The sequence below is a fragment of the Bombus fervidus genome, chromosome 1, assembly GCF_041682495.2.
Source record: "Bombus fervidus isolate BK054 chromosome 1, iyBomFerv1, whole genome shotgun sequence".
Taxonomy (NCBI): Eukaryota; Metazoa; Arthropoda; class Insecta; order Hymenoptera; family Apidae; genus Bombus; species Bombus fervidus.
This window is the reverse complement of record NC_091517.1, coordinates 16772717-16785456: the sequence shown is the minus strand read 5'-3', so window position 1 is coordinate 16785456 and position 12740 is coordinate 16772717. Positions and strand designations below refer to the sequence as shown.

The following is a 12740-nucleotide window of genomic DNA, read 5'->3' as shown; positions in this document are numbered from 1 at the left end:
CACTCTCGTATCTTCAAGGATCCTACCTTCGTTTCACCGATCTTCGGTGAGTATCTTCTTAACTGGTCAAGTTTTAATGGACTCCTCGAGTCTCTGATGCACTCGGATTCGGAAATTTCGAAGGCCTTAAATTTACAATATTTAAACCTACGCACCTGAGAGGTGAAGCCGCGGAACTTTTAGAAAATGTTCCAATTTCAGGTTTCACGGGTTTTTTATTATATTATTTGCCGAGTAACTCGGAATGTTCTTTTTTTTCTTGTTTTGGTTATGTAGTTGATATTAAAAATCACAAAGCTTTTATTTAAGATGTTTATTGTATTTTTGGAACGATGTGTTATTTACAAAAGAAATGTATTTTACGATATTCATTTTTGAAGTGTGGCAAAAGATCTTCCTAGTCACGTTACTAATTCGTTTCACAATAAAAAGTACGTGTAAGAGAAATACTACCTGAAAAATAATGTAAAAAAATGAATAGGAAATTACTTGCTGATTGTATCTACAAAATAGGATAACAGAATTATAGAATATGTTTCTCAAATACTACGCAACAATATTTTATTCTGTTGATCTAAAATTGCACAAAGCGTAATTTTGATGAATATTTATTAAAACACTAATTATACGGAATTATCAGGCATAAAAAGTAGTAATCTATAAATGCATTGCATGATAAATGTACATATGAACACTGATAAATGTACTTAAACAATGCAATCTTGCACTTGTTTTTCTTAATTTTTTTGTTTTTTGCATTATTCTTAGCCAAACTTCTATATCCCAATAGAGATTTTGCAAAACACTTAAAAGTAGATTTGTTTCCGTTTTTTCTTTTGTACTGCAATTGTATCTTGTATACCAATATTGTCACAAACGCTTGTAAGGAAACTATATTACATATTTTATGTTGCACAGTATTGTAAATGTTCTCGATTAATAGCACGTATCACAGAAGAAACCTACGAAAGACTCAAATTGAAGGATACAAAAAATGCACAAATATGGAAAAATGTTCCTATAGTTTCATTTTCAAGTAGTAATATTTTTTAATCTACAGCAGTGATTTGAATGTAATATTGTGGATATGAACTATACGCTTGACCATTAAGTGAAACATTATTTATAACATTTTATTTGTAATGAAATAATCTGTTGCGACTGAGATGTGGTAGTTTTTAACATTACGAAGACGAAGAATTATCTCCATTACTGTCTAGGTATCCTCCTGAACCGTTTACGACAAATGATGTTCCCAAGCCATATAAATGGCCACAATATTTCGCATCATCAATATTATCTTCAAAAAACATCTAAAACAACATATATAATTATAAAAATAAAACAATATACAACTTGTTGGTTAATATAGTTTTATTCGAAATATTTGTTTACCTCTCGCATTTTAAAGAAAACCATTCCCGTAAGTAACGAATCAGAACCAGCCTGATGTTGGGGACCAACTCTTTGAATTTCCAATTGCTCTGCTACCTCTTGTAGGCCTCCTTTCAAATTTTTGCAAGATTTCATTAAATACTGTGAACAAAATGTCACATATTAGAGATAGAAATAGTTTTTATTACAACAGATGTCTATACAAAACATACTTTTACATCATATATTGTTGGAAAATATATCCTAAGAAGTTCAAAGAATTCACTTTCTTCTTGGGGTAAATTTTGATCTGTAAGAAGTTTTAATAGATAGCCAAAATCGTAACCAGAATGAAAGGATAGCCATTTTATGTCGTCAACAAGAACAATTCCCGATGTCATTAATAATTCGGCAAAATCTAACGGATCAATACCCTCTTCTTCGTGTTTTTTAAACTGTATACCACTGTTTTGCAGCATATCTATACTATCTTGCGCATACATATCCTCTCTAAAAAATTGTTCAACATTAGTATTGTTATATTTTATATTGTTCTATATCGAATTATGTATAACTTACTGTAAATTGAATTTGAAATTAAATTGCCATGTCGTATAACTACCACCAGGTGTATTTCCCGATTCGTCGAGAAATGTAAGACCAAGTTGGATTATCCGCAAGAGATCTACATTACATCGTAATAACTGATATTGATAATCGGCGCTAGTCCTGAATTCGCCTATAATAAAGTATCATATTTTACTTCACAAATAATTATTGTACAACTAAATTATAATTTTATTATATTATACCAATGGGTCTAGCAACTACTCCTGGAAATTCAGTGTCCATTGCGATATATTGATACTGCTGCACGACTTGCCGAATTGTTCGAAATTCTTCTTCGAGATTATGTCCCCAAACATCTCGGATCCCGCATTCTTCATTACTGGGCATAGTCGCCCCACCCTTCTGTTGCCCTATGGGGTTATTTCCTCCTGTGAAAATGTGTAAAGATATAAGTATTATTTTACATGAAACAAAAAGAAAAGAACTGACAATGACCATTATCAGTATTTCATTGGTCCGATACTAATAATAAACCGATACATTATATGTGTAACTTTTCATGTAGTGTTTTTCTTTCGCTATTTGAATAGTTAACGTTAGGTAAATTATACTTTATAGTGTAATTAATTGTATCATTACGATAGCAGGAAAAACCATTTTTGGTTGGTACTGTTTGAATATCCATATCCACTCTTTTTAACTGCCTTGAGTAAGCATTAGTTCTTGAATAATATAAAAATAATTTGATAGTATTACATATAGGTTCAGACCAACCATAAATGAAGATCTTAAACTGTGCAATATATAATCATATCTTAATATAAAAATTGAATTCTATTGTTATATCTTAATCAATGGTCATATACCTTATGTTATATTGACATATAAACTTGTTACATAAAGATTATTTAAACATGTTTCTGTACCAAATTATATGAAATTATAACAGATACTATGCAGTAGTTCGTAGTATTTTTTTATAAATTAAAAATTTTATTATTTATCTTACAGAGCCTATATAATGGCTCTATAACTGCACCTTCTAGGATTTGTGCATTCTTCTGAAATTCTCTGAAAGCGCACACCTTTTCTTGCAGCAACAGCGACTGAATATTTCTTGGGAACTTCATTGCATGTTTTAATCTATTCTACTACTTTTAAAGAGGACTTCTATTATGCAGTTCTTCTGGAAGTATGTTTCACGTAATATCATCCACACAAATCCAAAGTACTTTATTTATTTTGCTTCACAGTTCCTGCAATACGTATGTGCCACATTGATTATATAAAGGTCATATATTGGTATTACACCTTTGGTATTCATTATACGATCAATTATCATTTAATTTCAACAAATATATGTCAAGTCCAATACTTCTCAAGGCTTACTTTGATAAATTTTACTATAATAAAGCTGAGGAGTTAATATAAAAATTATTTGCAGAACAGTACCTTTGTAAAAGAGATAAATAATTATATATTTAAAAGCTGTTTAATACATACCGGTAGCTGAGGGCATAAGGTTAAATATTCTTGTCGTCACCGGGGTTATTTTTATGTTTAATTCCCACTGTCACAGCTTTACCTTCTTCATATCACTGTAAATATACACATAACTATTATAACTTGTTAAATCAGTTTTACTACATAATATGCAAATTTAATATCAGAGATATTGTTTATGTATATTACAAACATGGAAAATTAAAGAACAATAAATAAATTTGAATTCTGTATAAATAAATAACATTTCTGTTTACAGGTTAGAAATCCGCGCAAACAAGTATTATTCTCTTATAATGATTGTATGCTAAAGAGAAATTCAGAAATGTAATATTAATGCAAAATATGATAATAAAATGTTATTAAACAATAAGAAATTGTCTTAGCACACGTTACTTTATAAATAAATTTATAGGTGAAAACATAGGTTATGTATTTCAGATAAACAAAAGCGATTTGTTCACGCGAATATGAAAGAAATAAATGTTACAATGTACCTCTTGGTATGGTCGTTTTTCCACACGATGTTTTCTTACGTACTAAGCGAAATAAAGCTTTATAAAACACTTATCGCGCTTTTAAATCTTCTGTCACACTACAAACAGGTTAAACGAGTGTCCAAACTTAAAGCAATTCCCTCTATACATATACATACTAACACTGTCTGAAGTTAGGGCGCCAAAATCGCTACAGCGGGCATTTTTGTTCGTGGCGTTGTTAACATGCTAACCTAACAACAAAACCATCGATGAGATATAGTCAATTGCTAGGCAATTTAAAGCAGTATGTATAGAAATTATATTTATTTCAACTAGCAAAACTGATTAAATCAATAGAGATAAAAATTTGCTACATTCCTATATAAACATCACATATATTATGTACCACAAATAAAGTATAAAATAGATGTGACACTCAATGCATTTTTAATACCATGCCATTGACTAAATACAAAATAGTTACGACATACATTTTTTATGTTTCATATTTTGGTGATCATCTGACCTCCTTATCATCATCGTGTCACATGCGACGTTATCGATTCAGTGTAGCAATGATATTAACTAAATGCAGAATAGACGTGACATTAAATAGGTCTTTGTGTCTCAGGTTCTGAAATACCGACCTAGAAAAAATCTCAGTGTTTCTTACGCCCTCTACAATTTGCTACAGCGAATATAGGAAATATTACAGACGACTTGTTTGTAATTATATTCAACTCGTTTCATTTCTATTTCTACAACGTTCAATTACCCACTATGGGTTAACAATAAATATTGTTTATGTGTGTTATTATTTATTAATTATTTATGGAGACAAAGGATTAAAGAAAACATTAATCTTCTAAACTTGAAAATTTTGTGGGATTTAAAGAGTAGGTAGATATAATGTTTAATCTACGATTTTACTTACAAAACGTCGCGCAGGATGGTTTATGTCTTCAAATGTCATAATATTCTTCTCTACGACTTCTACGAGATAAGCGCTACTACCTATGCATCGTTCGATTTAAGGATCCCTGTGTACCCCGTTGCTTAGGCTGATCTACTTTCGCTCGTGTAAGGAGGTTTGCTCGCGCACAGGGATATTTCGGCTAATTTTTAATTGTTAATAACTAAAAAGCAAAGCCAAAAGCGCAATTTTTTAATTTTTGATTTTCATCTTATTTTAGCTTAAAGAATTACCCTTAAATTTATTTGCACCTGTAGCCAAATATCCTGTATATACGAAAGATAAGTGTGAGAATGTGAAGATTTATTTTGTATGAACCATCCTGTTAAATTTCGGTAAAGATTAAAAGTTTGCGATATCCCAGTACCCGTACTGGCATCTGTTGTTATGATTTATAGTAAATAAACTGGATTAAGTGCAAAAGTATCGTTGAGTATAATCAATAACTGCCATATTATGTCAGATAAGGATAATCTTTTTTAAACAACACAAATTTAAACAAATAAGCAGTAAATAATGATCAATTGATAAATAATGATGATTAATGTATTATTTTTGAACAAATGAGCGGTAAATAAAATAGACCACAACATGTTTATTGATACGAAGTTAGTAAATACTTTTAATTTTCTCTTCATAATTTTTTTGTAAAATCACTATATAATACAGAGTTAGTCGTCGAATTGGAAATGAACGATGTATACACAATAATTCAATGTTACTTAATACATAATCCTACTGGTTCACCCTCATTAGTCCTTACATGTTTCGCATACCATGTGACAGTGCATTTCTCTAATTTTATTGGAAAATGCTGTATCCCGTTGCGCTGAGACGTAATGTCATTGGTATCAACATTAATTGTATTTGACATACATCAATTATACATAATATTATACATACATGATGTTCGAATGTGTAAGAATGTCTATAGTCTGCTCAACGAGTCGAGATAACAGCTATAAGCATCTGTACGTGATAGTATTTAAACGAGACAGGTACATAGTTCTTATAGTACTTTCTCTGCGAACAGACTAAGAACTTTAGAGTTTGACAATTCTATCCCTGATGTAAATAAACAGGCTTTAATAGAATTGATATCAGAAGTAGTGTCTTCAACTTTTACGTAGAACTACGTATTTTCAATGTAACATGTGATTAGTGTGTGTAATCGAATAGGTAGAAGACGTCGTAGTTTAGAGAGTAATCCATTGTATCAAATTGTGTCGAATGCATCTTCGATGTCAAGAAATAATGCTGAACAATATTTCTTTTCTTCTGATCAGAGAATTTGTTGAACCATACGAAGATTTTCCTCAATGGTATCGTATTTTTTTTGAAGGCCGAATTGATGGTTTGGTATTATGCCCTTGTTGTTGACAATAGCAGAGATTCTTTCGTGTATAACTTTTTCTACAAGGTTGTAAAGTTGGAAGAAGGTTAAAATTTGTTAAGCAGTGATAGTTAACTAATTTTGCTTGGTACTGTATGCGCAGCTCTCTCCTAATCCGTTTTTTCAAATGCTATAGACTAAAAACAAACAGGACTTACTAAACTAAGCATGACTGCTGACAGTCTTGCATAGTTTCGAAATTGTTCGCGTTTCCTTCGCAACCTCCATATACAAAATATACGCATTGACCCATATCTACATTGTATCCGACTCTCGTGAAATGACCTCTGCACGTGCCCGTTATCAATGGTAAAGTACAATCTGTTAATGATCGAAAAATCCTTGTTATTAAAAGCGAATATTACAATTATAAGACTAGTGTAGAGAATATAATCTTTAAGTTTATATGAATTATTTTATAATATTGACAATACACTATTTCACGAGTAAGAAATTCGTTTCTAAAATAATTTGAAAACCTGCTGAACTGGTCATTCATATCTAACAAATTTTTTAAACAAGAAATTTAAATACAAATTATGGCATATAAGTACGAAATATAACAATAAAGTTCCTTACGTGATGGTACTTCGGCTGACACTTGATGCACCGTAAGAGCGCAGCAAAGGACGACCAAAAGTAATGTTATGAATTTACCATTCATTGCTACTTGTTGATTAACCAGCGCAACTTCTAATGACTGTGTCTGCTAATTCTGATGTGGAATATATATATACGTGCCGATAACATTTTTATCGCTACAAACCTTTTTATATAATATGTATTGATGACACATGCGGAAAAAGTGAAGCACTCGAAAGATTAAATATTGTTTGTGGGAACTCATCTCTGCTAGTGATAAAGATAAGTACTTCTGGTAATTTAGAATTTCCGAGGCAAAATATGTAAATCTTTTTAAACAGATCCTAATGGATAAACAGCTAGAGAAAGACTGACAATGTATGTATACAAGAATGATAAAGAGAAAGTACCTATGTATATATATATATCTGTAATTGTATTATTACGCAGTATATGGAAGTTTGTTTCTTTGATTCACTTTAGCGTATGATAGCCTGTCAATATCGGAAACGTATAGCATTCATATGCGTATGCATGACTGACATTTCCTGACTATTCAAAATAACAATTTCTTTGCTACAATCGAATGTTGGAAAGTCCCGAATCGTGATCGAGGAACGGTCACAAATGCGTGTCGTGTAATATCGTCCGAGTGTTATGTGTGTTCTATTTGTTGAACCGGAACCGTACGTGTCGCTGGTGATACCAGCTTCCACTCATGTTTAAAATTATCCAATTTTTCTATTATCGTCGCAAGCATGGTACGTGCGTGCCACGGGAATGCTTATTATTTGCCACACCTTAGCCGAAGAAAATACTTTAACGATCGCATACTGGCTACTATACCCGCTATTTGTTTATAACTCGTATAATAGATCATGCATCATCGTTTCACCGACATTTTAAACCATTTACATGATATTACATTGTTTCATTGTGTGACACGTTAACGGTCCGACGATCATTTCCACGACTTTTCTTTAATGAACACTTAATGTTCTGACGTGTTAACAAGAAACGTTAGCCATGTTATTGGTTTCGTGGGAGTAATCGTGTCAATATTGCACTTGGACTTTGCACGTGTACTTTGCGCCAAGAAGGAAAGCGCCAGATTGCAGTGTTGGAGAAATTTGTTTATCGAGATATTAAGGGAAAAAATTATTCAGTAATAAGAGATTAAACTCTTTTACATTATTCATATAGTTTTGTTAATGTTATATTCTTCGATCTAGCTATGTATGCAGTTACTTATTATACAGTATATTACGTTATGAAAAGAAGGGTAAAAAAACTATCCGCAAATCTTGCCAATATGAAGTTTCAGGTAAAAGATACGCTGGCTGATCTCTGATTAGAGATAGGTTGTGCTCTCGTTGTTTCACATTCGGTGTTCCAGGTCGCGATAATCTTACACACATTATGAATTGAATGCATGATCGAACAGAATGTTCTCGTGGCGTATAACGTCACAACGATTCACTTTTAACGATCTTATCGAGCTACTGCACCACACCGCACCGGCTGTAACACGTTCCACTCGTTTCCCGGTATTTTATTGACACTCTGTTTACGCTTTTATCGCTTGCTTTCAGATTTTTCGCGAAAAATGTAGAAACTACGAAGAAAAACAAGATGCCAAATAAAGTCTTTCTAGAAAATCTTTATTTCTGAGAGGTTTGAAATTTATGATCTGGAACTTAATTCAAGATTTCAAAGATACTGTTCATCGTTCCCTTTCCAACTGATTGACGTTTTGTGTAATCTTGTATTTCTATATCTCAACTAAATATGTAATTAAACGATAAAAATATCAGAGCATTCTTTTCTCAAATACTTTTTCAGATTTTGCTATTTTCTCAACACGTGTCCCTAAAATAGGCATAGTGCGAAAAATTTGGTAAAATATAATCTATTTTGGAGCCATGACGACGTAGCAAACTACCTTAAACAATCTATCTCCGTCAGGGACGGTGATTTACATACAACAAGGCACCGCAATGATTGCCTTCAGAATACATTAACTCGCATGCTCTGGATACAAGGGAACAAGCAAACAAAGTACAACCGAACTCGGACTCTATACTAGCCGAAGACATATCGAAGGAGTAACAATCGAATTCAAATCGTCGCGCGGCTCAATTGCGGTGTGCTTGAAAACAGCACAAGGCTTTCAGGATCAGTTTCTTGCACAATGTTTTACTAGAAAACAACATCGCACACGCATGCTATACAGAGATAGATAAATTTCCTCTTTCAAGTTGTAACCGTTGATTTCCCTCCAATTTGTTGAAATTCAAATTTACTTTGCCTGACCGTGGAACATCGGAATTTTCATTAGGACATTATAGCATATACGAATAGAAGTATCGTAAATCCACTTATTCACGACATTTTTCGTTCTTGTATTGAATAATATCGTTGATCGTCCGAGTCTTCGTCTCAAGATCTATCTATCGTCCCACAAATCGGAACGTGTACCCACTTTTAAGCACAAACCTCACTTGCAAATTTAAACCTACTTTATACTTGCTCATAAAATTTTTCTTAATTTGAATGCCATTCTTTATAACAACGTTAATCCAATTGTTCAACAAACTGAAATAAAAATTTTGTTCGAAACGGGTCAAGGAAATACCATCTATTTCTATGCAAATTTCTGGACGGTTAATTGAAAAACCGGGTACCCACGTATCGTAACGTAGTATCCACCATCTACCTTCTAAATATAATTCCATTCTACGTAACATTGCAACGCAACATGTAAGTACATAGATAGGTATGTACGCGTGACTAAGTTTCCGTGGCCGTAGATTAAGTCGCGAACGAGCTCAGCCTATCGCGGGCCCCCCTATTAGAATTACTTTCAAGCACCCATTGTGATCTGCTGGTTTCCATAGATCGCTGACACAAAAGAAATATAGCGTAGGACACGCCGATAGTGCCTTCGGCTATTGCCACACACGTGGCTGATAACCCGTACGATCTTTCCGGAGCAAAGACGCTGTAATTGCATGAGTTCCGCATTTTTCCACCGACATAGAGAGAGACCTGTCCTTCTCTATCTCCGTCCGTTCTTCTTCTCGAGCTTCGTGCTTCCATGCTCGCTGTCTATAACACGCTCTCCTCTCAAACACCCGTTCGCCATTGCTATTGCCCCTCGTACTACTTATCGGTACCAGCTTGAGGCGTCTGACCGAACCTAGAATCGACTTGCGGTTCATTCATTCTTCCAGTCTTTATTGTTCGTGTCAGAATGTCACGAATTTTCTGTGTATCGTAGTCTTATGCTCAAGATATCGGCTAGATATTCCTCGTTGTTTCATCGGCAGTGAGTATTAATTAATTTTAGTATACATAAAATAATATTTCAAGCGTTCAGAAACTACGTATATTGGCCTATTTCATATATCGAAAAGTAGAGAAGAATAATGATGTCACAAGTATTATTTTTTACTTTAATTTGCTTTAGTATTCGTTACTACTTATGCCATCTTCTTCCGATAAATGAACTTATGGAAATAAGACATTTGTTCGTTGACAACTGAACATTAATTATTTATCAGTGTTATGAAATTGGGAAAGTTAGAAAATGCAGAGTTAGTCAGTTTGACTTCTGAAATGTTCATCCAATGTATTGTATTTTGGATCAACTTGAAGACTTTCTCTTTGTAATTTGTAGCTTAAAATAGTAATCGTAAAGGGAAAAGTGACGAAGTAGATCTACCTACCTCTATCTTGAATTTACTTTTGTTCCAAACAAAGACTTTAAATATACCAAGGATACAAAAACGGTAGTCCAATATTGAAGTGGTCACCACTTCTAACAAAACTCTACGTCTGGTCTTTTTAGTTTTCTCAAGCACTGAAGCCATCGACAGCGTATAGACAAAAGACAGGGATGAAGGCAGACCATAAACAGTAGACAGGCGACGATGGCTTCAGGGTTTTCAGTCATAGGGTAACACTACTAGCGTGTGGATCTGGACCAGCTTAAATTATATTCCTACTTGTATTTACATTTCTGTGTTAAAATATATTTTCTACTTTACAATTTATCCACACGTTCACACATCTAATAACTTCAACATCCAGTATCAAAAATCTTGCGCTAAAATTCACACAATATTCGAAAGCCTAGAACTGTTTGTCCGTTAACTTTTGATGGTTGATAAATTGCTGTAACAGCTGAGGAGACAGTGAGGTCCGCGTCCTCCTGCAAGATTCACGAAGCGATATTAACGATAAAGCCGTTGGTGAAATTTACGAGTCACGAAAAGTATAAAACAGCGTGTCACTATAAAACCGGAGGCACTATTACCGATAAAACGACGACGTCAACCGATGGGGCCAGGCCGAATCGTGAGCGAATCGTGGGTAATCCAAGCAATTTTGTCGTCTAAACGGATACAAATAGAACAGCGATAATGCAGTGACACGGTTTTGTATCGGCTGTTCTGTATCTTCATGATTTAATGGACGTCGAAGTCGGCGCTGCACAGGTAACGGGTGTTTTACGGTAATATTATACAGAGCCATGCACTCCCATAGACGCAACGGCATTGTGCCCGAATCTGTGAAAATAGGCTTCCTGACTCTGCTCTGGAACCATTTTCGAACGTAAACAACGAACGTTAGGCTGATTATTCATTCTCGAATACAAATGTTCATCCGCTCCATGACTGTTGTTAATTTACTGTTCTTTGAAAGCAGTTAGGATTACTTTTAATTACGGTCAGTTTTTGATTTGTGAATTTGGATTTCCTTTAGGACAGCAAAATAACTTCTTACTATGCTTCTTGCGAGAAAAGTAAAATAACAGAGAAGTGAAAAATTTGAGATTCTCATTTTACAAACAGCATCGTTATTCGAATAACAATGAAAAAATATTCAGTTGTTAAATATCAAGATTTGATAAAAGTCGCAAAATAATTTCACTCGAGACGAACCGAAATTGGTTCCCGACTGTTTTCTATACAGAATTATCGCGTGACTAAAGTTAAGTTAGTTTCACTAAATCTCACGAGTTCGTATTAGGTTCCTAGTTATCTTGGCGAATTGAGAAAGTATTCGCAACTATTGGCAATTTTCCTTATTAAGCGTTACGCTCGTTGGCACGTAGAAAAGTTATTGGGACAGGACGAGGACAAAAAGAAGGCTGCGCAAAGTTCCTGTAACGCGTTAAAAGCGGTAGCCTGTAATCCGAGTTTCGGGGATCGTTCAGAAGAGTAAAACGACACACGCGTGTACTCCGACGGAATTTCCATAATTAGTGGGTGGCAAAGGTACAACTATTAGCACGCGAAAGTTGGCAAGTTGCTAACTGATTTGCATCGAAACGTGGGCCACATCGTATCAACATGGGCTCGTTCTACTTTCGTTATTACTTCATCAAAGCGTGCTTTTCTTGGCTGCGTCGAATGGACGAGAAATTAATTCGTGTCGGGGGAACGCGTTTTCGAGAACCAATCGGGCAAGAAAAGTTCCGCCGCCACTGCTGGAGGACACGCGTAATCGTCCGATTTATGGGACAATTTGTGGTACCAGAGAAGGAGATCAAAAATAATGATCAATATATAAATTTGCCTCTTGTCGAATATATCCTTTATTGGAGCGCTATATCCATTTTCTGCAATTTATATGGACTAATTTAGTTCGGTTAACGATCCCAAAGCACGAGAAATCGCCCGAGATTGGGGACATATGGCCCACTCATCAGCCTCACGCTATTTTGTCCTCTTAATGGCGTTTGGATCATATATAAAATTCTTTATATTAATGAAACGCGTCCAATATTTTATCGCTAAAGTATCCGTTTGTAGAATGTTTTATGTTTACGAAGTTAATGTAACGAGATTGTCAATGTTAT

At 34.1% G+C, this 12740-nt stretch overlaps 2 protein-coding genes across 4 annotated transcripts; both read right to left on the bottom strand.

Annotated features, from left to right (window-relative positions):
• Positions 1-298: 298 nt before the first annotated feature.
• Pop2 (CCR4-NOT transcription complex subunit Pop2) lies at positions 299-4125 on the bottom strand. 2 transcript variants are annotated; one of them, XM_072004551.1, is made up of 7 exons: positions 3945-4125; positions 3448-3542; positions 2187-2372; positions 1954-2113; positions 1608-1884; positions 1396-1536; positions 299-1313 (listed from the first exon to the last, which is right to left on the bottom strand). In XM_072004551.1, the coding sequence occupies exons 2-7, from the start codon at positions 3461-3463 to the stop codon at positions 1185-1187; spliced, it is 909 nt and encodes a 302-aa protein (XP_071860652.1). In that variant the 5' UTR covers positions 3464-3542; positions 3945-4125; the 3' UTR covers positions 299-1184. The 2 variants fall into 2 exon arrangements, with proteins under 2 accessions (XP_071860652.1, XP_071860660.1); XM_072004559.1 differs by lacking the exon at positions 3945-4125 and adding an exon at positions 3030-3200.
• A 1585-nt stretch (positions 4126-5710) lies between these two features.
• On the bottom strand, positions 5711-7016 carry LOC141445961 (kunitz-type serine protease inhibitor Bt-KTI-like). Of its 2 annotated transcripts, XM_074112215.1 has the most exons (3): positions 6872-7016; positions 6451-6613; positions 5711-6312 (listed from the first exon to the last, which is right to left on the bottom strand). In XM_074112215.1, coding segments are annotated over exons 1-3 (249 nt in total). In that variant the 5' UTR covers positions 6957-7016; the 3' UTR covers positions 5711-6311. The 2 variants fall into 2 exon arrangements, with proteins under 2 accessions (XP_073968316.1, XP_073968317.1); XM_074112216.1 differs by lacking the exon at positions 5711-6312 and having other exon boundaries at positions 6450-6613.
• Between the last annotated feature and the right edge of the window lie 5724 nt (positions 7017-12740).

Excerpts from the sequence above, each read along its gene's own strand:
- Pop2 (XM_072004551.1), bottom strand. Across the intron at positions 2,114-2,186 it reads AGTAGTTGCTAGACCCATTG|GCGAATTCAGGACTAGCGCC; the intron begins GTATAATATAAT and ends ACTTTATTATAG. Across the intron at positions 1,885-1,953 it reads AATTTCAAATTCAATTTACA|AGAGGATATGTATGCGCAAG; the intron begins GTAAGTTATACA and ends ACAATTTTTTAG.
- LOC141445961 (XM_074112215.1), bottom strand. The coding sequence starts at position 6,956 with ATGAATGGTAAATTCATAACATTACTTTTGGTCGTCCTTTGCTGCGCT. Across the intron at positions 6,614-6,871 it reads GTCAGCCGAAGTACCATCAC|ATTGTACTTTACCATTGATA; the intron begins GTAAGGAACTTT and ends GATCATTAACAG.